The following is a 23,482-nucleotide window of genomic DNA, read 5'->3' as shown; positions in this document are numbered from 1 at the left end:
ATGAAAAGGCCTAGCTGTAGGGTGTGCTGATGCCTTTTAACAAAGTAGAGAGGGGCAGGTCAAAACATCACACAGATTTGCAGGAGCAAGCATGGGAACTACTTTTTATTCCATTTCCAGAGGGCAAAATCAGCACCACCTCTTTCTCTAGTCCTAACTCCCACTCAAAAACCTGGAACAGACTGGATTAAATGATAAAAATGCAACCAGGAGACAGTCAGGATGAATTTTTATTCTGTTCCATGTTTCATTTTTATGGCACCAATTTAACTCATCACTCCCTCTATGCTCATTAAGATCTATTTCCAGCTTGAAATCTTTTTTAGCATCTCGTCCTTGGACAACAGCTGAGTGGGAACATCCTCTCTCAGCCAAATCAATGAAGTAATTGCTTTCACTTCCCTGAAACGCTTTGTTCCTATTCTGCATTTCCTTTAAAAATTTTTCTCCATTACAGACATGATGAAACAGATTTCAATTAAAAAAAAAATCAAAAGGAATGAAATTATTTCGAAGAAGCAGAACGCTTAGGGTACAAAAATTCATAAATTAGTATAAATTAAAAGTTGACTGAATATTGGAATTGCAAAAAGAAGCTCTCTACCACTGGCTGTTACTTAAATTCTTTAAAATTTACTGTGAAAGTGATTTACCATGTAAGAACTGTGGAGTTCAGTTTTCTTCAGAGAATTAAACAGTCACTAAAATCAGACCAAAAGACGTCACATTTCTGAGAACAGAGAACACAAATGCTCAACGGTGCTCACTGAAAGTGATGAACAGAAGCCCAGCATTTCATTAACACAAAGAATACCTGTACCAAAGTGAGGAAAAAATACATATACTGCCCTTCAAAAGCAGAAGTAGTAGTCTTGGAGGAACATTTCTAAGATTTTTGCACTTTATTAAGCTGCAAACAACCACCAACAATTAATAACTGATTCAAAATTTTTTTCCTTCTGTTGTAGTAAACTACACAATCTTCTGTTTTATGTACCTATTCTCATTTTCTTTCTTTCCATGTGCCCTTAAAAAAGGATGGGGGAGGAACACTAAATAGTTTGTGGCCTATAAATCACCTAAACCCTTACAGCTCCTAAACTCTCCAGCTACTAGAAGAGCACTTTTTATTCCCATTTATAGCCTCTACTCATTTGTCAGCCTTCGATTCTTGTCCCTGCCTTAGGCACAGGAGGAAGAATTTCTACAGGTGGTTGAATTAAAAATGACACTTATAGGCTGCCCAGTGTCCCTGCTGCTCACAGATCTCCAAATACCAACAGGTAAAGCAACCAGCACTGTCTGGGTGGCATGGGGAAGGGACCTGGAAAAAGGTAAAATTCGTGGGTTGAGACAGGAATAGTAATAATCTAAATAAAATAAAATATGATGATGATAATAAAAATAGAAGTAGAACAAGAATAATAAAACATGAATATATTCTCATTCTAAGCCCAAAACACAGTGCTGTACCAGCCACTAAGAAGAAAAACAACCCTATTCCAGCTAAAGCCAGGACAGCAGGCTTGTATTTATTGATAGCATTCACTGTTGGAATTTTTTTGTGTAACATTTACTGTTTGAAGACAAGAATCTGGGGATGATAAAAAAATATAGTTCATTTAAATGGACAACCCCTCTGAGAAACTATTAAAAAAACTGCTTACAGCAAGTAAGTGACAGATTAATTGCATAACAGGGCTAAATTGTTTCACTTGCTTGCTTATTTTAAGTAATTTATGTTGATGGTTCTAAAGTACCTATAATTGCACCAGAAAGAGATCCCGCTCTAGGAAAAGCTGCATCCCACCCACACCAGCTACTCTTGAAAAAGACACAGGAGAACTGGCAAGATTCAAAGAAAGGCAAACAAGAAATAAAGACTGAAAGGAAAGCTAAAAAAAGAAGAAACAACAAACCCTCCTTTTCCCCCAGCAGCCTAAAGAATAAATAAGGCATGAGATTGAGAGAAGGGACCTGAAGCTGGTTATCCCTCACAACAGGCAACTGGGTGTCAGCACAGAGCCAAGTTAAAAAAAGTAACATTGTCTTTTCATTGAGATAAAGCAGCCAATCACTAATGCAACAAATCTGAAGAATTTTTTTTCTTAAAATCAGGGAGGAAAAAGGGGAAAAGATATTGGCTTCTGAAAGCCATATCTATATTACCTTTCATCGACATAAGTTTAACTTAAGTCAAGCAAAACCATCACTATTTGGTTTTGATACCATCTGAGAACACGAAGCCTTGTCATATATCACTAAAGGAAAAAAGGAATCCAATTACATGTATTGTAACTAAGAACTTCTTAGATTTCCAAGTGAAGAACTTGTTCTGGGCAGGAATATTTAATGAAACATGAGTTAGGGGAGCAGTGATGAGAAACCACAGGAGGATGTGGCAGTCCCCATCAAGGACTACCTCCCAAGGATTTCCAGCTGAAGTTGTGTTCTTTTTTTGCAGATTTTTATTTCTGTTAGTTTAACAACAGCACATCTGTAATGTTCATGACTCTCACTGTTCAATTAGCCTTAAGGAATGTACACAGGCACATCAGCTCCATTTCTGGAGCAAGGTTTTACACATCAGCAGTGCAAATACCATGCAGTAACCACTCTGCCCAGGTAGTAGCAAGGCAAGGTGATGCAAGACCAACCACATGTTAAGGATGTGCAGTGCATGTCAGGACTTGCACTTCTCATCCCCAAACCCAAGACGTGTAATTACCCTGGAAAACAAACAGAAAAATATCCAGCTACAAGTCCAAAGGTATTTAGGAGAGAAAAGCTTCCAAACACCTGCCTCTCCTCACTATTGTGACAGGAATTTCGCAGGGAAACAGTGCACTTCAACCACCTGAAAAGTAACAATGGAAACAGGATGCAATGAGGATATTGATATTTTCACACAAGTTTCCAAAACAGGTCTGTCCCTGTGGTGTCCATTTAAAATGAAGTAGAATATCCATTGTGACATTTCCCTTTTTTGTGCACTTGCCTTAAACCAGGAAATATTTGAAAGTGAGATACAATAAATATATAACCTTCCCTTAACAAAATAACCCAACCAAGCAAGCAAGAAAGTCCCACAAACCCACACACTGTAGTCCTCAAAGTTTTTAAATAACCATTTTATAGACTGGAAACCCAATCTTGTTTTCTCAGCAAACATGAAAAAGCTGTTAAAGCATGGTAAAATTCACAGTAAGAAACCCATCAGAAGGTATGTCTACAGTCTCTTTCCCTTCTAGCATTTCCTCCAGTCTGGATTCAAACAAAACCTCTCATGTATGGAAACAAAAGACATTCATCAGCTCTTCCATTCTTCCAAAGCACTTCCAGCTTTTTGTGTAGGTGCAGGTACTACTTTACAGGCACTTTTCCTCTTAAGACACGTGATGTCTCAGCCACGTTTCTCCCCCTTACCAGATCGGAAGCGCTCGTCCCTCGAGTTGGTGGAACGGGATTTCTGCTGTTTCGATACAGCAGCAGTGGCCTGGGAAGAGCCTGGGACTCTGCTCTCTGCTTGCAGGGATGGATCCACACCTGAAACACAGTTTTATTTTAGTACAAATTCAGCTTTGCAAATAAAACATCTGCTCCCCACATCTACATTCTTTTGCCACCCTCAACACCCACTCACCTAACTCGCACCGACTCTTAGGGCTCAACAGGAGCCCTAAGACTATACCTTTAAAAAAAGCTCATCCTCTAACTGCATTTTAATCCAATTTAATCTGTACCCATTTAACAGAGCAATACTCAGAAGATTCACAGTTTAAAAAAATGCTCTAATTCTCTAATAAAACCTTTGCAGATATTGAGGGCAAAATTACTGTCAGCTGCAGATGCCTGACAGCTACTGCTGTAATCTAGGTTGGCTGGGTGCTTCACGTACTCAAGAAATCGTGACAGACCTTCCCACTCCCATTTAGGATAACAAAAATAAGAGGAACCAAACCACTCTCTAGTTTTCTCCTCTGCACCTTGCCAGAACAGGGCTCCAGATAACACAGAGCAGTTGTTCACCTTTAGGCTGGCTAATGTTCAGGAAGATGAATCTCACCTTTACATTCCAGCACGTCAGAAATAAGAAATCAAAGGGGGGGGACAGTAACAATTAAATATTCCCCATCAATTCTCGATCCCCCAAATGAGGAGAATCCCTGTTGACTCTTGATACATCAAAGACTATACAAATATGAACTAGGAACTTAACATTTGCAGTTTTATTATACATGTACACTTATAAATTTAATGTGAAAACTCCAATGTAGTTGGAAGGGGGTTTGCATGATCCTATCACAAATTTAGCTTAGTGCTGTGTTTAACAGGAAACTTCCCTCGCCCATTTAAGACCTGCTGCACCAAGTTTACTATGTTTACTCAGCCCACAGTACCACACAGGGCTGATAATATCTTTCATTTCACTCCTTCCTTCCCTTGAAGAGCTTCTGCTTTCCTACCTGCCCTAAAGCCTTTTGAAAACAATGCATTTTTGAAACAAAACTACACCTTCAAAATTGGAAAATTACATTTTCAAAATGCAAATATTTACTGAAAGTAGCTCTCACTGAGCTGAAGACACCACTCCAGAAAAATCTGGGCCAGTTCCTTTGCAAACCACAAGCCAACAGTCAAGCGAGATTTGTTCATATGGAAACGATAAACAACAACTTCAGATCTCATTAAAAAGGTTGAGGCAAATCATCTCCTCAAAGCCTGAACAAAAAAAAAGGGATAACACAATAACTATGGTGATGCAAAAGAGACCAGAACAGGCAGCTGGGCTGGGAGGCTCCCTCAACTAGAACACTTATGAAGTTTTTGGACAACAGCATATCTACATCAGGTTTTTTTGTGATCTCACCAAAAGAGACCCTGGGTGAAGAAGATAACAAAAGAAGAATGTTTTTGTGTGCTATTTTTTTCCTTCAGGAGGGTTGTTAGTTGCAAGCAGAAAAAGAGATTCATGTTCTACTCAACTCCCTACTCTTACTGTTTCCAGTCTTATAGTAACTACAGAGCCTTGGAATCAGGACTTGTAAGAGCCACTCTTCCACTCTGTGATCCAACGTGGGGGGAAAATCAGGTGGAAAATGAGCTGACTGGTACAATCCATCAGGAGATGACAACCTGCATGCAGGATGCTCCCAAGCCATGTGCAACTTGAGCACCAGCTGGTTGACCACACCAGTATTGGGGGCAGGAGGAGCGGGGAAGAAAATGACTACACACAACCATAGGAACGCACAAAAACTTACCAACGCCAAATAGAAACACTCTCCTCCTCCCAGAACTATGGAACAGACTGTTATGAATCAGAGTTACTGTGTATTTTGATGAAATACGTATCTATGAACCTCAGAACTTCCCTTTAAATTGGGAGGAGGTGTGAAAGCAGCGGTACTGTTAGAAACCACAACTTGTTTTTTCAGTTTAAGTCCTCCTTTTCGCTTTCTCAAAGAAGGTTTCATATCATAGTGCAAAAATACCAATGATGAATCTGAAAAACATCACTTTTTGGTAAAAATAGTAAGACAGTGCATCTCACTCTTAGGCTACACAATTGTGTGCCAGAAAAATCCCGTTCTGCAAGCTTGGTGAGCTCATTCATTTATTCTTCTACTATGCAAATCACTACCTTAGCCTTCAGCAAAAGCAGATGGATAATGAGGCTACCTCCCTTCATTCACACTGAATGAAGCCTTTACAAAAATAATATTTGAAAAATACACTAAAGGCACATGTTGTCCATTTTTAATTTACCCAAAGCTAGCGAGAATGAAGTCTTAAAGAGGCTGCTTGTTCCAACTAACTGAAAAATTCACTTCCACAGGATGAAATTAAAGTTAGTATTTGAATTATTACTGTCTTTTTCCAACCACAAACACTGGAGAATCAAGACTAATACAGACATTTCTAGCAATTTTGATTTATACAAGCAAAAATGATTTTACTCTAAGAGCAGTGAAGAGTTGCCAGGACAAGGAAAATCCTCTGCTGGCACTGCTGGGGAGGATGTGTAACTCAAGACACCTGGCATCAGGTAGGCAGAGATCAAATTTTCAAAACATAACATATTAAACAGCTCTGTAGAGAGAAGAGGGGAAGAGGGAGGCCAGAGAGGAAACTCCAGACTCTTTGTACAGTATCAAACAGCTATTATTATTACCTTATTCCCTGGGTCTGGGAATAAGAAAGGAACAAAAGACAACAGACACCTCAAGTGCAGCTCCAAAATTCCAGATTTCTTTAAACAGGATTTTAGATACAGTTATTTCCCTCCGAACTGTAAAGGAAGAAAGCAAACTCTTCTCATAAAAATGACCTGACATGTTCAAGTTCTACACAAAACATATATGCAGAGTTCCAGATCTTTTCACAGAAAACTTAAGGCAGAAAACTATTCCTCTAGAGACTGAAATCAGAGGACTGAGGCCCTCCCTTTACGTTTTGGTTGGAGAAGCCTCACCTCAGTTATAGAGTATCCAGTCCTCGCTCCAGGTCATAGTTTAATGCCATCAGTCTTTACTGTCATACCCCATCCTAGAACATATCACCCGATGCACACATTTTTGTCTTCAGGATCCAAAAATAATCTAAGTGCTCACACCTTCCAGGTCAGTGGGACTGAACAAGGGTCTACCCAGTGTAATTTATTACCCAGAATAAGGTATCAGAAATTCACAAAGTTAAAAATAATGATGATAACAAAAGGCATCTTCCACGATTCTACAACATTTTCCTCTACTCAAGGCAGTAAACTCCAGCTCATAAAGTTTCCACTTGGACCATATGAAACAATTTTAAGGGCATTATTACTTTCCATTCAAGGAAGCACAAAACAACAGCAAAAACCACAAAAGCATAAAAGACACTTGTAATAAATTCAATGAGTCCAAATACAAGCCAAGATTTGGATTCAACTAAGTGAATCCAAATGCTAACTAAATTGTCTCAAAGGAAATACCCAGAAGCAAGAGAGATGCTTATTTAGACACTATGACAACGCTGGTAAGCAGAATACCTACATGTCATTAGTCAGAACTTCAATTTCTCAAAATAAGTCTATTTTAAGCAGCAGTTCAGGAGATGCTTCACAAGCAGCCCAGTTCTCCTGACATAAGAGGATTCTGCCTGTCAGTCACTGTCCAGCTTCTAAACCCTCAACCCAATATTCTGTAGCATAAAGATCCATACAGAATACATCCCCCTTAAAATCATTATTAAGCTTTATATTACCTAGGTAGCCTTTACCACTACTTGTGTGGTGACCACCAACCAACCACCAAACGAACCATGAGAAAGGATGAGTGCCTTGGACCTCACCACCTAAATTCAGATTACTTTAGAACCACCTGCCCAAGGACTAGTTTCTTTGAATGATTTTTTTTTTAAATTCACAGAGTGAAATCACCAACATTTTGTTTCTTCCCTTGACAGCAAGCTCAAAAATATTTGTGGTACCTAAACAGATACAGTCAGACAGATGCAGGATGAGTCTTACTTTTCAGGAAAAAGTAATTTATCACCAAAAAACTGAACAAAATACATAGTCAATCTACTAGCTCAGTCTCCACATTCAAGGTCTCAAAAGAATATGCTATGAGATTCAGTCATAAAGGTGCAATACCAAAAACCACACTGAATTGAAAAAGCACATCAACAGCAATCTCTTGATATTTTGGGAAACTGTGAGCAGTGACACTATAAAGATCTTTTTCAACTAGCCCACAGGATCACATTACATTTTCACATATCTCATTTAAACCAATTACACCAAGAGCCAACCAAATTAGCCAATTAAAATTTGGACATACTTTGATCATAGCTATTGCACCTGTAATATAAAGTAGGAGTAGCATCAAGGGAGGTACTTACACTTTTTTCCTATAAATTATAAGAAATTATAAAAGCTATTGCAGATTCCAAGACACAAGAGTAAGTTGCACATCCCTTAAAAAAAGGAACTACAGGCACTGAGTGCTATAGGGTATGTAAAACTCATCCCTTTTTAACTGAATGCGAGGCTGAAGTACCCACAAAAAAGTAAAAACAAAAATCACAGTTATATAGGATGAGAGAGCAACCCAGGTGGAAGGGACCTTGAAGATCACCTGGTCCAGTCTTTTAGTTGGAACAGAAGGGGTATGTATCCCTGGTAGCTGCAGAAATATTTTTCAGAGACATAAAATAATGAAAATGTAAGAAAAATAGAAGTATGGGACATGCCAGCCTTAACCAAAACTAGAGGAGGTTTCATCATCACTTTCCTTAAAAATGAAAACTTGAAAATGGTAACATTTTAATTTTGCTGGAGCAGAAGGGCTAAGGAAGAAAAGAAGAGAAAAGTACAAAAGAAAATAATTTTAGTGAGAGTGGAATCACTCTGGCACCAGAGGAGAAATGAAGTCACTCAGCAAGGAGTTTCCCTAGCACTAACTAAATCTAGTGAAATAATTTCCAGGGATTGCTCTGTAAATTAGCACCAGGACACTGACTGCAGCTGCAAGCTGATTTAGCCAGTAAAAGAGGCAACTTGAAAATAACCAGTAATACCGTAAAAAGATCAGAAAGAAATCAGGAGACTAAGGAAATGACCATCATAAGGCAAGAGTTCTGTTAGAAAGGAAGCCCAAGACCAGCACCTACATGGTAACATCACCATTCCTGGTAAAAGACAGAGAACTGACACCCAGGAGATGGAAAAAACGTGTGCCCGAGACAATGGCGGAACAAAAAATACTCCCAGTTAATTGGAAGTGATAAGCTTTGGGAAGAATAAGGAACAGCACGGTAAGCTACAGAGCATCTGAAAGTGTAAGGATGCAAAATGAACACTCCTGGCAGACACTGCCCACTGGCTTCAGCTCACAGAGCAGACAGCAGTCTGTCTTTCTGCTTTAGAGAGATCCTTTGGAATGTCTCCCCTTCCAGCCAAGTGAGGTATGATTTTTCTTTGCAGCGCAGTCATCTTTTCCTTTCAACAAGGCTCCCCGCTCTCTGTCTTCCTGTTCCTTTAAAAATCTCCCCCAGGCATCTTTTGCTGAAGCTTTATCAAAACTAATGCTTCCAGAGTCCTGCCTAAGAGATGATGGAGAGATTTGTACTACGGGCAAGAGCCAGCAATATCCACACAGGACTGTCTCCCTTCCCAACCTTGCATCTCACCTTCTCCAGAGGAAGTTTCAGCAGAAATACACATAAACAGGGAGGATCAAGCAGCACCTGCACATTTTCAGAGCAGAAGTCCCTCAGCTAATGCCCAACATCCATCTCCAACTCAGCAAAACACGTCAAATGGAAAAGAACTGGGAATTTGTGGCTGCTTTTCTTGCTCAGACAGCACCCAAGGAATTGGCCAGGATGTAGTTAACTAAAACTAGGTTTAAGCAAAGGGGAAAACTCTGCAGGAGCTGGTGCTCCCATCTAACAGATAAGCAGCAGTGGCTGCTGTGCTGTGGTTAAAAAAACTACATATATTATAAATACTATATGCATATAACAGTGCAGTTGTTTTATTTATCTTTTTATATGTAAAGATATATTAAATTTATTTTTATATATTGTAAATGGATAGATAGATAGATAAGAAACAGTACACTGGCCAAGCTATTAAAACTCCAGAAAATACCTGTGTGTGGCTTTTTTTAAAGAAACAACTGGTAGGTGAGCAGGAAATTACCACAGTAGCAGAGAATTGTTCCAGGGTAACTCCTGTTTAACAAAAGGAACTGGAGACCACATTCATGGCTTCTGTCCTAAACTCTGAAGTTCATATTTCATCTTTCCTTTTGGTTAAATTAGCTTTGAAATGGTTTCAGGTGTCTGCAGTATCAGCAGAATTCAGGCAAAGGCATGGCAAGCACCAAGAAGAAGTCTACAGTTACCAACAGTTCCTACTGGAGTGCAGGAGAAATTTTCTTTATTTCACATCCAACATGACACTCCACTCCCCAAGATGAATTTTTTAATGCTCCAATGTCCTGGTTCTGCCCAGGACAGGGTTGATTTTTGCAGTAGCCAGGAGGGGGCATGGCCAGGACCCTGAGGTTGTTCTAAATCACCTCCTGTCATTGCCAGGAACCATCAAAAGGTTCTTGGAATTCAACGGAGTGATGACAACTAAGTATCTATAGTATATACATACACAGTATATATACTATATAAAGTATATAGATATAGTGTGTATATATATAGTAAATACATATATATACACAGTATATATACTACCTACATTATACTATATACTCTAGTATACAGTATCCTTGGCTCAAGGAAAGAAGGGAGTACAGGATTTGGTGCCCATCAGGACAGGCTCTGTAAATACTTCTGATTTTATCTGGTTATTCCTGAAGGTTCTTTCACCCCAGCTCTATCCACATTCAAAATCCATTTCTGCCACATGTCTGATGTTATCCATCACTGGGGAAGGTTCACCAAGCAGCATGCCAGGTTGCCTACAGATATAATTAATTATTTCCTCAGAGTTTTATCTGAAATTTGCACACAGAGGTTGACTGAGGAAGCCAATTATTGACTATTAAGTTTTACTTCATTAAAATAATTAATTACTGTTTAAGGCTTGCTATTGCTCAACACTTGGTTTTAATTTTGCACAGTGCATTGGTTGGATTAGTGAAATATAACTCATTTTAGTTAGTATTTTCACGTAACTACACGGTTTTATGGTTTCTAAGAGGAATCTTAACATTTGCACTAACTCTTCATCAGTGCAGGTTTAGAGTTTTAGAACACAAAACAGCCTAAAGGAATGCAACTCCTGAATGGTGATGTGTTCTGCTTAATTTTCCTGTTAATTGAAAATGTGCTTTGCAGCCACTGCTGTCTTTTTCTGTTCACCAAGCGCTCTGTGGAGTTATTTAACACTGTCTGGGTAATAACTGGGCTCCCCACAGACTCAGCTACACAGGGCAGCAGAAATGTAACCCAATCCCTTTTACATGACACTGGAAGAGCAGGAGTTGCCATGTGATTAGTTTTTAGGTGGCAGTGGGTGAGGTATAACACGAAAAGCTAAACTTCCAGAACTGCATGAATATGCTTCCAAGGCATAAAGCTGCAGAAAGACATGAGTTAGCAGTTCTGAAGGTAGTCACATCACAGACTAAGAACTCATCAGTCTGCAAAAACTTCATGGATAATGAATTTTATGAATCCTATCAGGAATGCTGCAATCAAATTGTTAATGATAGAAGATTTCAGCAGGCTCAAAGCCTTTGGGACTCCCACACTCTAATCTGAGCTACGCTGAAGCTGTGCCAATTAACCAAATTCCAACTTACAACTGGGTTAATGGAACATATGTCAGGAAATTGAAATAAGCAGTTAGCTTCATGTTTTAAGCAAATCTTGTCTTTTTGACAGAATATCATTCTTCCTGCTCAGAGGCAGACAGCCCACTAATTTTTTTTTAGCATATTAAAGCTAGATTCCTGTCAGCTTAATGCTAAACTAGGCAGAATTGGTAAAAAAAAAAATAAAAAATCAGGTAATCTGGTATTTCTTAGAAAACATGGTATCAAGCAAGTAGGATTTCGCTGCCTATTAAACTACTTCTTAAGGTGATTACAGAAAACCTGGCTGAACAAGGAGAAATTTTTAAGCAGCTTGAAATCTAAAGGGACCCAAGATTCTTGCTTCAGCCTAATATCCCATCACAGACAAATCAAGAGACCATGGATCTGCACTGCCATCTCCTTAGGACATGCTTTCTTCCAAACACTGTCCAGGATGTTAGGGTGTTAACCCAGACTATATGAAGTCACTCCTCCTGAATGAAATACTCCTGAACACCTCCAGTTTGAAAGAGAAGCTTCAGTGAAAACAACTCTAAAAAAAGTGTTACTAACATATTTTCCCCACGCAGTTTTTTTTCCTTCCAAAGCCATCTGTAACTTCATACACCGTGTCAGCTTAGTGAGCTCCTGAATGAGCACGTTACCTCAATAAGGTGTTACAAAACACCACTGGAAATACAGATATCACAGCAGGCTTCTAGAGTGGACAACTGCCTGTAGTCAGTCCAACACCCCTGGAAACTCTGCACAAGAGTCACTGCTGCTTCTAAGACCCCAAGAGTTAGAGTGTGACACGGGGCCAGCAGTAGTCATGCAGAAAAGGGAAACAAACGTGCTTCACACTGCAACCCAGCTTTAAAACCTGCTTTAAAAAGTATGGAAGACAAAGTGCTGTAGTTGTCTAAGCAACACTGGAGAGCTCAGAACTTGAAAAATTTGTGCAAACAGCCTTTCAGTTTAAGGGTTGGGAAGGAAAAAAAACTATAAAAAATAAAACCCTGCTCTCAAGAGAAAGGAGTGAAGGCAGAGTAAATCAAAGGTGATGAGAGATTTAACAAGAGACAGAAATACAAAGATGTGATTTTCTAGTAGAAGGCATTGTCAGAATATTCCTTGTAATTGTAAATCCTCAGTCAAAATCCATATCAAAAATCCATATTTCACCTTGTCTCAGAATCTTTAAGCTGAGTTGGAGGACAGGGCACTCTGAACAGAAAACTGAGACAGTTCTTTCCAGAGAACTGGGGTAAGGAGGAGAAGCTGTGGCAGCTGAGGCTATTGCTGACTGTCAAAAGTCACCCAAAAAAATCCAAACTGCTTCTATCCAAGGAATGAGCCATTTTATAGCAATGAGTTTGGTTCTGCATGGTCTACAGAGATTATAAATATGCTAAGATAAAAGCTACATCTGTTCTTAAAAAAAAAACAACAAACAAAACAAATAAAAACCAAAACCACAAAAAGAAACTTTTGCTAAGAACCCCCATGATGAAACATCAGATTATGTTCTGACTGTTCAAAAGTATCTCTAACTATTTACAGTGTCCCATTACTTCTTCCACTCAACCTGGTTGCTTCTCATTTTCCCTTGTCTTAACCAAAATCTCTCAAGCTACAGAAAAATTGGGGGATTCTAGAACACCAAAGCTCAATGGAAGCACAACAGCTCTAACCCCAGGTGATTTCGGTCTTAGCATAAAAATAAATAAAAAAAATTTGGGCATTTAAGTTATGGCCAAAATCAAGTCTGATAATAACAAGTTTCAGAAGTAATAGTTTATAATAAAACAGTATTTTGAATAAACAGAGTGGTACAGGGAGGGAAGGGGAAATGGGGTGAGGCAGAGGGTGAGTGCAAAAAAAAAGGACATTAGAGCATGACAGTGATGACTACTGAGCATTTCCATCTAATGAAGGAAGCCAATTTGTTTTTAGCAATAACTTTAATAATTTCTAAAGTTGTCTTAAAGTCTCAGATGCAGTTGTCAAACTAAAGTTTGCTACAAGAAGGTTACCATTTAACATTTCATATAAAAGTTAAAAAAAACCCAAACAATTTCAGGCTTTTCCCTTGCTCTTTCCTTCTCTGTAACAGCCACTTCCCACTGCTGGTTAGATGCCATATCAGACACTATTATAATTCATCCAGTTTATTTAGTGAGAGCTTTTCCATTACACATTTTCACAGATTAAGCACAAAGGTGTAACTTCCATACAGTTTCTCACCTTGGATGAGTGGTATGTACCGTGCTAACAGCTTTGCCCTCTTCTTTTCATATCCTTTCTGAGTGATGTCTCCTAAAGAAAAGAAGAAATAAATTCATGTTGCCTGGAAATTACACATTTGGATCTTTGCTTCAAGCACATTCTTCTACCAACATATTGGTGAAAGAGTTTAACAAAGCAAACTATGTAGGAGGAAAAAAAACCACACAAAAAAGGCATTAGTTACATACATATGGTTCAGTAAAACAGCCTACCTCCGACTAGGTAGAACCCCTTTTTCTCACTCAGATTTTACACAGAAAAGTTTTTACTCTGTTTTAAAATGTTTCTCAAGTAGTTTTCTTAATCCATAAAGGTCGAGTTTGGTTTTTTGCTTAACAGTCTCCGTTTCCTCAAACATCCAACTCCCCCCTACATCAGAGAACACTGCTAACAGACACAAAGTCACTTCATTCTCTCATCCCCAACCTCCATTCAAGTGCATATGCATCATTTAAAGCTATTGACAGCGTGCCAGAACAAGCACTGGGAGCTCAAAGACACTGTTCAAAACAGGTGAGAAGAAAAAAACCGCACATCCTGGAGTGCTCCAATCATTGCAGGTATTTCAAACTACAATCAGCCAGTTTTTACTCATAAACCTGCGTAAATATTTCATATAAAATTTGGACACAAGACAGAAATTACCATTCTTCTTGAGCAGAAAAATTTTTAGCAGAAGAAATATATATACATAATTATATCAAAATGAGAATGAGATCAAGACAAAACACCACAAATGTCCAAGCAAAATGACAAATTACACTTTTTAAGAAAAAAGAAAAAAAGGGGTATCAGAAGAGATGCATAATTTTCAGTGGTGGAGGGAAAAAACCCCAATCCAACAGACAAGAAGCACCACCAGGAAGAACAGTTTATCTTAAACCAGAAGTAAAGCTCAGCACATTCTTTAAGGATCCAAACTGTACCTTACACCAGTTGGCCATACTGTGAGCTCAAGGGCAGCAATTTTCACAGCTTCATAAATCCTTCACATCACCTTTAAACAAATGCTCTGTGCAGCTCAGCCCCTGCCAGGTACCACCCAGTGGGACAGGGAGGCCAGGGAAGCACCGATCAAAAGGCAGGGCTGAAAAGAGGCTCCTTTCAACCAGAATACTTCAACCTTTGTCATCTCGCTGCACTTGGAAATTCTCTGATTTTGCTGGAATGCTGACTTGAAGGGCTCTCCTTGAATGAGGTTAAGAAGAGGACAAAGTCAGAAGCATCTCTGTCTCGTCCTGCAACGCCTGGCAGGTCGGGCTGTGCTGCCCAGCCAAGCTGGGCTTTGTTCCTTCCTCCAAAGCCTGGGGGTGGACTGCTCCTGACAACTGCTTCCCCCTCCTCGCCCCCAAAGCCTCAGGGGGATTAACCCATCATATGGGGTTCTTTGTGAGCCCTCACTTCTTCCAAAAAGAGCTGCTTAGCCACATCTGGTGACGCCAGGGCCACAGCTGCTGTCATTCAGCCTCACTTTCTCCTGAGTTACTGCATTACACAAAAGCAATCTGAGGTTCCACAACCTCAGCAGAGCAGCTGGGAAGCCTGCAAAAGCCTGAGCTGTTAGATCTCTGCTTGGAACAGATCTCTGCTTGGAACAGATCTCTGCTTGAAATATGTGAAGTATTATAAAACATACAGATGTATGTTTATTTATATATATAATATATAAAATGTATCTATAGTATAGATAATGTATGTCTATATTATATTTATATATATATTAAAAATGTCAGAGGCTCCAAGAAAATTAGACAGAGATGAAAGTGTTGGCATTTCTTGAAATGACCTATAAAGAGCATATTCTTCATTAGAGCACACAAGAATCTATTATGCAGTTTCCCTGAATCTACCCAGGCGTGGTTCTATTCCACAATGTTAGCACTATAGCTAACAGAAGTTTAATGCCAAATTCACTAAATAGAGCTGAGGGTGGCTCTGTGAGAGCCTGGCATTCACTACAGATAAGGAAATGGCTCCTCGGCCCCAATCTGCAGAGGTCAAGAGCAGAGACATTTCTAAATGAGCTGACTGTGCATTAAACGTGGATGAACATAAGTTGTATTAACTCTGCAAGATGAAACCTTTAAGAACTGGCCACTGGTGAGCACAGTCACAATCTCAGGTCCATCAATTCTTGACAAATAACTGCAGAAACCTTTGCCAATTCCTTCAGTATGAAGTCAAGGGCACAAACATTGGCTTCTGCCTGCAGAGGCGGCTCCTGGATGGTTTGGAAAGGAAGGTAAATTGCCAGTCTAGAACATAACTCACATGTCACCTGTGGAAATACTTAATGTACAACCCCCATCTTTCTGGAATAGGCTGTCACTGTCTTTGAAAAGTTGTTGGAGTTGGAAGAATCAATTCAGCAAGAATCACTGCTAATTCTACCTCTTAAACAACCTTGGTAAATATTTTTGTAATACCGAGAAATTAGTTCATCTGACCTGTAATAAAGGACAACAAAACCATTTAAACAATCACCTCTGTCACAAAAATCTCAAGGATGCTGTTCCCTCAAATGTAGCCCTGAGAACTGCAGTAAGTAGAGACTGAAAACAAATCCACACTCCTATAAACACGTTTATCTTTTCAGCAAGATGCATTTACAGTTGAGCAGCCTTCAGAAAGCCCTTGCTAATTGTTATCAATGTGTAAAGACCGAAAATGGAGAAAGCATGGCAGTAGAATAAAGTCGTTCATTAAGGGGTTGCTGCTGTGCATCAGCCACATGTAATTCCTGCAATGAATACTAAGTCATTATTTTAAGTCAGATCTCTATTTTCAGTCACATATGACACATCTCAAGCTATGTCAGACACCTCTTGTTACCCAGCTTTGAACTTAAAGGTGTGTCAATTGTTACACCACCATGGCAGCCAATACAGGTCCCTGATACACAATCACAGAAATACAAGAGCTGGAAAAGATCTCTAAGACAGAAAGAATAAGGTGTGGTGCCTAAATACAGCAGGATGATTGTGTTCATGCCTAAACTTGTAGTCACAAATGGAAGCCCCAGTGCAGCCAAGTCCACTACAACAAGAGCCCTGCAGAACAAATGTCCTGTTAATCCTTCTCTCTGGGATTGAGGAATTTGTGGATGAGAGGACTAACCCCAGAGGTATAAGATTATGTATGATCTCACGTGCATGAGTACTTGCCACAGAGGTGAGAAGTGCCACAATATCCAGTAAAGGAGTGAAAGCAAGAGAGACAGTCCTCACTGGGATTAGAGGGCAGAGCTGACAAACCTGACTGAGGTATTATTTGCTTAAAAAAACCACCACCACCACAACTGTATAACCCATGGAAAGTTTTGGGGACTTGCCACAGAATTATCCCAGACTCATAGAATGGATTGGAAGGGACCTTAAAGCTCATCTCATTCCACCCCTGCCATGGGCAGGGACACCTTCCACTAGCCCAGGTTGCCACAAGCCCCATCCAACCTGGCCTGGGACACTTCCAGGGATGGGAAAGCCACAGCTTCTCTGGGTAGAGAAGTTCTCTTGTTCTCTTTCCCAGAAGACCATCGTGCAGCCTACAATGACTGTTTAAACGTGCTTAAAGCCTTGACCTAGCAAACATTTGGAAAGACTGGAAGTGATTTGGGACATATTTTCTCCATATGCACACCTGTGAGCTTCAAGCCAGGGCACATCCAGGTGTTCCATCAAAAGATTCTGACAGCAACAGTTCACAATCCTTTTTACTAACCCTCAGGCTTTAATCACCACCTAAATCTAGGAACCAGAACAACTCTCCCAAACCTACCAGTAGTGCCCATTCCAAGATGTGGTTACCTGCTACATGTTCTTCTCCCTGACCCCACACTCACTTGTATCAATCAGGCAAAAGCCAAACTGAACAACAGATAACAAAGGAACTAGAAGACGAAAATCTTTACTTGCAATTAAAGAAAGGATTTTGCACCTTCAAACTATACCGAAGGCAACAATGGCTGCCATCCCTGAGATAAAGGCTCTGGTAGGTCTGTGTCTACTCCATCGATTGACACCTTAATTTAGCTGGCATAGGATGAGCTAAGTGTGAAAACATCTTGATTGTAATCTTTCATATCACAGGAATCTGTTTAAAATGGAAATAAGTGACATCTGATCATTCGGTATGGTGACGTGCTTGACTAACCTATCAGAAATTCCATTTTAAAGGTCCTATTTGAAACCTGTTGAGAACATCACAATGCCTTTGAAGCAGGGTTGGAAGTTTAGCACAACTTCACTGAAAATGTATGTTATTGGTAATTCTTAATTTGCAGCAGGACTTTCATCCCTTTGAGAGAATTTAAGTTATCAAAGTACAAAAACTTGTCTGCATGTAAAAGCAACAGTATGGAAACACACAACTACTTAATTGTAGAGTTTCATTAAAGCTGTGCATACACAATGGAACCACTGAAACATCAAGGTCTAGAAACAAGGCAAATATTGACTAGCTAATTGTATCTTAATAACAGAAAGGGAAAGAATTTTACCAATATGTTAACAGTAGAAAACTCCATCTTCCACTTTGTGCCCAGTTACACAGTGGAACCCTCTATTTTTCAACACCATTAATTGCCTAATAAATTATACAATGCATTATCAAAACTAATAGATTTAGTCTGATAAGCCATTAGGAGTTTTGCAATTGGCACAGCACTGCTAAATGTTAGTTAGAAAATTCTATTCTGACACATATCATCTTTTCACCTCTAAGTTTCAAAGCAGTTGCAGGACAAAGGCACCACTTACATTTACAAACTAAAAAAGCCAAGGTGAGTGAAGCACGCAGTCCTGAGAGGACGTGCAAAGGCAGTGCATTCCAGGTTGTTCTGTACAATCCACAGTTGTGAACTGTGCATTTACAGTGGGAGAAGAGAGAGCTGGTCCCTTTTAACTCTGGAGCTGCCTGGCCTTTAACATTTACTTGCTTCATCTGCCAGGAGTCAGCATCTGACAGGGTAAAAGAAGGTTAAATAATTGGATCAGAAAAGAAGCCTTAACAGAAGAGTTTCCAGGTTCAGTTAAGCCCAATTAATGAATTGTTCTTACACTGCTGCAGTAAATCCTTAAGCCCCATCCACAGGGAGACAGGAAGAGCTCCAACTCTACCACATCCCTTCTCTGCCATCAGGGCTCCCTGCAGAGCACAGACCAGATCGACAGATGCCAGCTCCATGTACACCTGTAGGTGAACAGCATCTATCAAACCAGGTACAGCCCTCATTTCTCATCATTATGGAGATCATTAATGTCCCCACCCCCCTTAAGAAGCTGAGGAAAGCTACATGCACAGGGAGGGAGCGATGGGAATCATCTGGTCCACAGGGAACGTACTGTCTGCTTCCACAAGAGCCAACAAAAGAAGTTGGAAAAAACCAGACTAGGAGTGGTCAGGCATATCAATGAACAGGATCTTTTAAAATTCAAGCCAAAAATTATTCTCTGACACAGTTATTTTGATAAGACATCAAAATGAAAAGCTTTAGAAAGGATGCTGTATGCATGCAATGTGTCCCCCTTCAAACACCATTATGAAATTGCTATTTCCAAATAACCAAAATCTCAGTGTGCTGTAGAGATGAAAATATTCAGAGTTTTTGTTTATCACTTCCTAGATCCATCAAAGATACAATATCAAAGTAGAATAACTGTCTGGCATGTACTAACCAACCATTACAATGAATGAGGCCAGAAATAATTGTCTGAACCAAGTAATTCTGCGGTTACCCAAAAGACTTCATGAAAACTGCCTCCAAATACGCAAATCTAGAAACAATCAGATACAGAAATGGGGGAACCATAAAGAAAAAACCTTTCTAAAGTACATTTTAGCAGCAAATGCAATACACATTCCTCTCCAGTAATGCTGTGAAGAGAAGAAACTTAATGGGTGGGGAGAATGTTCTATACATAACTCAGTTAAAATAACCAATCGCAAAACAAAATTTGTATTTAACTTGGTAATAAATGCCTCGTATCATGAAGTCATCCCTTACCTTGAGGAACATGTGTGTAAAAACAAAAGAGATACACACACCACAGAATGTTGTTTGAAGCTGTTAAGTTTTTGTAACTCCCTCTTTCATCCAAAGAACCTTTTTTTTCTTTCACATCCTTCACACACTCATTATGTAAGGCACAGTGATAAATTAACACAATGAATACACTTCAGACTATTAAACTGGTATGAAGCTTTATTTTTATGCTGACTTTTTTTTTTTCTCTCTCCACTTATATCCACAAAGTTACCCCATCAGCTGCAAACATTTTACAGGCAACTGAGCATTTCATATTTACTAATTACAAAAAGCTCATATTCAAACTGTGGTAGCAACCACAAAGATGCCATTTAGGCACGATGCACCACACCAAAGACTGAAGCCACCTAATTCAGAAATCCATGACCATGGGAAAATCCAACTCATTTATCAGGCCATGAAAATCATTTAAAAACCCACCAGCAAACCCCAAAGCACTCAAATCGCAGCACAAAATTCACAGAGTACATTCAAAACATAGAAAGAGAAGGTAGGTAACCTGCAATGTCTAGTCCATACACAAGTTATTTCAATTTGTAAACTACGAAACTTTTTCAATGGATTTCTAGGTCTGGGTTTCAGGTTTGATTAGTTTCCTAACACATCCTCAGCACACCCTCAAATGCACTGTAAAATCATGCTTTTAGAGGAAAGATTTAAAGTTAATCTTGAAATAACTGGGGGGAGAGGGAGAGAATGGGGGGAAGGGGCATGGCTACTGGGCAAAATTTTATGTTGAATGAAGACACTTTGACTTTTTAAAACAAAATGTTAGCATATTTTAAAAAAAAATCTTTATCAATATTCATGTTAAAGCTACAAAATAGCATAACACAATATAATTTTACTAAAGAATCAGACCTCACTGATATACTGGATGCACGTAAGTCATCTGACGTTATCACAAACAGATTAAGTGATTCAGAGATCCTGGCTGAACTACAAAATGATAAACTGGAAAAAAAGAAACCAGCTGAATTATTCACAGAAGCAGGAAGCAAAACAAGCCAGCTGGTGCACACAAACATCCTCTCGTGGCAGGAGAAAAAAAAAAAACATCAATCCCTATTAGGACCAGAACAGTTCAGTGCCTGCACACTTGGGAAGTCCCAGCATGGGTCCTGGTGGTGGCTAAACTTATTTACAATTTATTTCTAGTTGCAACTTATTTACAATTTATTTCTAGTGTATTTGCTCAGGAACCGGAGCCCTCCCTGAACAGCAAGACCAAAATGTTGGCAACAAAACGTAGAGCAGGGAGGTTGGACCAGATGACCCACTGTGGTCCCTTCCAACCTAACCCATTCTGTGATTCTGTGATTTCTGCCAACTGCACCTTTTCCTCATTTATCTGGTTAGAAAGAGCCAAAGGAAAGCCAGGTTTGGTGTCTGCAGTCTCAGATGCTCAAGTCCCCAGTCAGCACCTGTTTTGAGGTTGAATGTAACACACAGCTCCCCCACTGCTGCCAAGGCAGGGGCTAATTAACAGTATTTTCTATAAGTAAGGTTTGTTAAAACCTTATTTGTGAAATGCATCTTTATTACATCAAGTCTTGAACACAAAAATCATTTTTAAATTGGTTGCTTAAGAACAAAACACGTGAGGAAGAAAAAGTGAACCAACTCCAGCACAAAACAAAATAAATGTGTTTCCAGATCATCCCATGCAGTGATATCCATAATCAAAGGCCTGAGAAATACTATTTTGCAGTAAAATACCCTTAAGTTACAAACATAACAACGATCCGGAAAAGCACAGTTAAGATAAAAACTTGCACTAGGCCCCTCCAAAACACCACTGAGAGTAACCCACAAGAAAACAAAGTTTCAATTAAACAAAAAGTTTCAACAAAACCTAGTTTCAAGGAAAAACCACCGAAGTTCCTCCACTTGACACCAAACAGTTCTGTTTCCCTCAAGCTCTTCCATTACAACCAGCTTTTTCCACCACAGCTCCTTAACACTGAGCACTATTAAGTAATTACTAATCACTTAATCACTTGGAATCTCTTTATTAAAATAAAAAGATTACAAGCAATTCCCTTAAAACAGTATTCACCTATGAACGTCGGAAAGATCACATATTTGATGCCTTGACAGGGAAGCCCAGTACAAAAAAAAACAAAAACCACCAATGCAATGCTACCCAGTACCACCACACCACCCTGAGTGCCCAAAATGCAAGCCCAGACAAACAATTGCAGTTACAAAGACAAACACGGGCGTACAAAAATATCAGACTCAAGCTTGTCCATTCAGCCCAACATAGTCCCTTGTGTGCAAGTGCTGGGAAAATCTACATGACTACATTTATTTTTCAACAAGACCTCTGACTCATCCAGTGCACTGAAGACACATTGTTCAATGAACAGAACATTGAATAGGTTTGCATTTTGTGTTTTTTTAATTCTATTGCTAAGATAGAAAAGGCTTCGGAACACAGGAGCACATGAGCAGAAGGCCATGGATGGTGGCGCGGATTGAGGGTACGTGGGAAGGAGCAGTCATCACCTGTTTAAACCTCTTCATCCTAAAACAGATAATCTATATTTGTTTATACTCAAAATGGTCTCATTCAGATGTGTCATGGAATGCAAAGTCACCTCATCCTAAATTCAGATTTAGTCTGAGTGTGGATTTATTTCAAAATTAGCCCCAGGATCCCCAGCAGCAACTCTCGCTGGTGTTGAAACCTGGTGAAGCAGCAACAACCTGTTGGATGCAGTACAGAAAGCAGGACCACCCAAGAACTTTAAAAAACAAAACAAACCCCAAAAAACCAAAAAGAGATGCCACTGCTTGCACAGACGTCAGTATCTTCAAAGACAATGCCTGGATCTGCTCTCACCTTGTATAAACTGCATTAAAATAGTTTCCAGATATGTGCAGAATCAAGCAAGCTACTGGTAAGTTGGTTTTTACTCAATCTCTTGCATTTAAAGTTTGGCAACTGGAACACAAAAGTCTCCACACAGGAAACTCACTGGCAGCAAAACTGGCCTAGTTCAAAGCAATAGGTTTGGACACTTGTCTCCAAATGCCTTGGCACCGTCACCCCTCCAAGTGCTGCACAAGCACTTTCTCAGCCGATTGAAAGGCTAAGTTAAACACCAGCACATTAAACTGCAGTGGTTTATTATTTACTATTCAAAAAAATTAAATTAATTAAACATTAAAATGGCTAGAGTCACTTTAGTAAATCTGTGAGTTTTAAAGGATTATGCTAAAGGGCTACCTGCTTTTTCCTTCAAATGGGCTTCCAGGCAACTCAAGAGCTCCTGGATGGGGATCACAGGAGGTGAGGGATGAAGGCAGCACAAGGGAAAGGGCAACATGACACAGATAACATCCCCACCATTTCATGTTGCAATACTTGCCCCATCTAAGCTCACTTAGCCAGCTATTTGAACTCCATTTCCAGAACAGAGGTTCACTTCTTTACCAAAAAAACTAAAATCTGTTTTTCAGAAGTGCTTATCAAAAGGATTTGGGATTTTTTAACATTTTATTATTATTTCTTAAATGACTAATAAAACCTGTATACTGCATTTTTGTGAAAACAAGACAAAGCTATGCAATAAATTATTTTTTGTTGTCACCAGAAAAGATGGAAGTTATAAATCTGTAGCTATTTTCCCCCAATATAACAACTGCTACACAACACAGAGTTATGATTCAATGCCACCTCTTAGAGTGGTGACTGTTTGAATTACCACTAACACTGTGAAGATTTCTGCAATAAATGGAATATACTAGCATTTTTAAATTGACATGTCAAATCGTGTTTAAACAGTTTGAATAACTGGCTTAAACATTCATGAGACAAAGCCACTCCTGTTCACAA

At 39.4% G+C, this 23,482-nt stretch overlaps 1 protein-coding gene across 6 annotated transcripts in view; it reads right to left on the bottom strand.

Annotated features, from left to right (window-relative positions):
• Positions 1 to 23,482, bottom strand: part of DIP2A (disco interacting protein 2 homolog A) — an 81,800-nt gene that overhangs the window by 44,747 nt on the left and 13,571 nt on the right. For all 6 annotated transcript variants that reach the window (XM_051787161.1, XM_051787162.1, XM_051787164.1 and 3 more), the window contains exons 2-3: positions 13,551 to 13,622; positions 3,427 to 3,546 (exon numbers count right to left, since the gene is read on the bottom strand). In XM_051787161.1, the coding sequence (XP_051643121.1) occupies positions 3,427 to 3,546; positions 13,551 to 13,622 (192 nt within the window). The remainder of the gene's footprint in view (positions 1 to 3,426; positions 3,547 to 13,550; positions 13,623 to 23,482) is intronic.

Source organism: Manacus candei, unplaced genomic scaffold (assembly GCF_025592945.1).
Source record: "Manacus candei isolate 608988 ecotype Guabito, Panama unplaced genomic scaffold, ASM2559294v1 h1tg000023l, whole genome shotgun sequence".
Taxonomy (NCBI): Eukaryota; Metazoa; Chordata; class Aves; order Passeriformes; family Pipridae; genus Manacus; species Manacus candei.
This window is presented reverse-complemented; position numbering and strand designations above follow the sequence as displayed.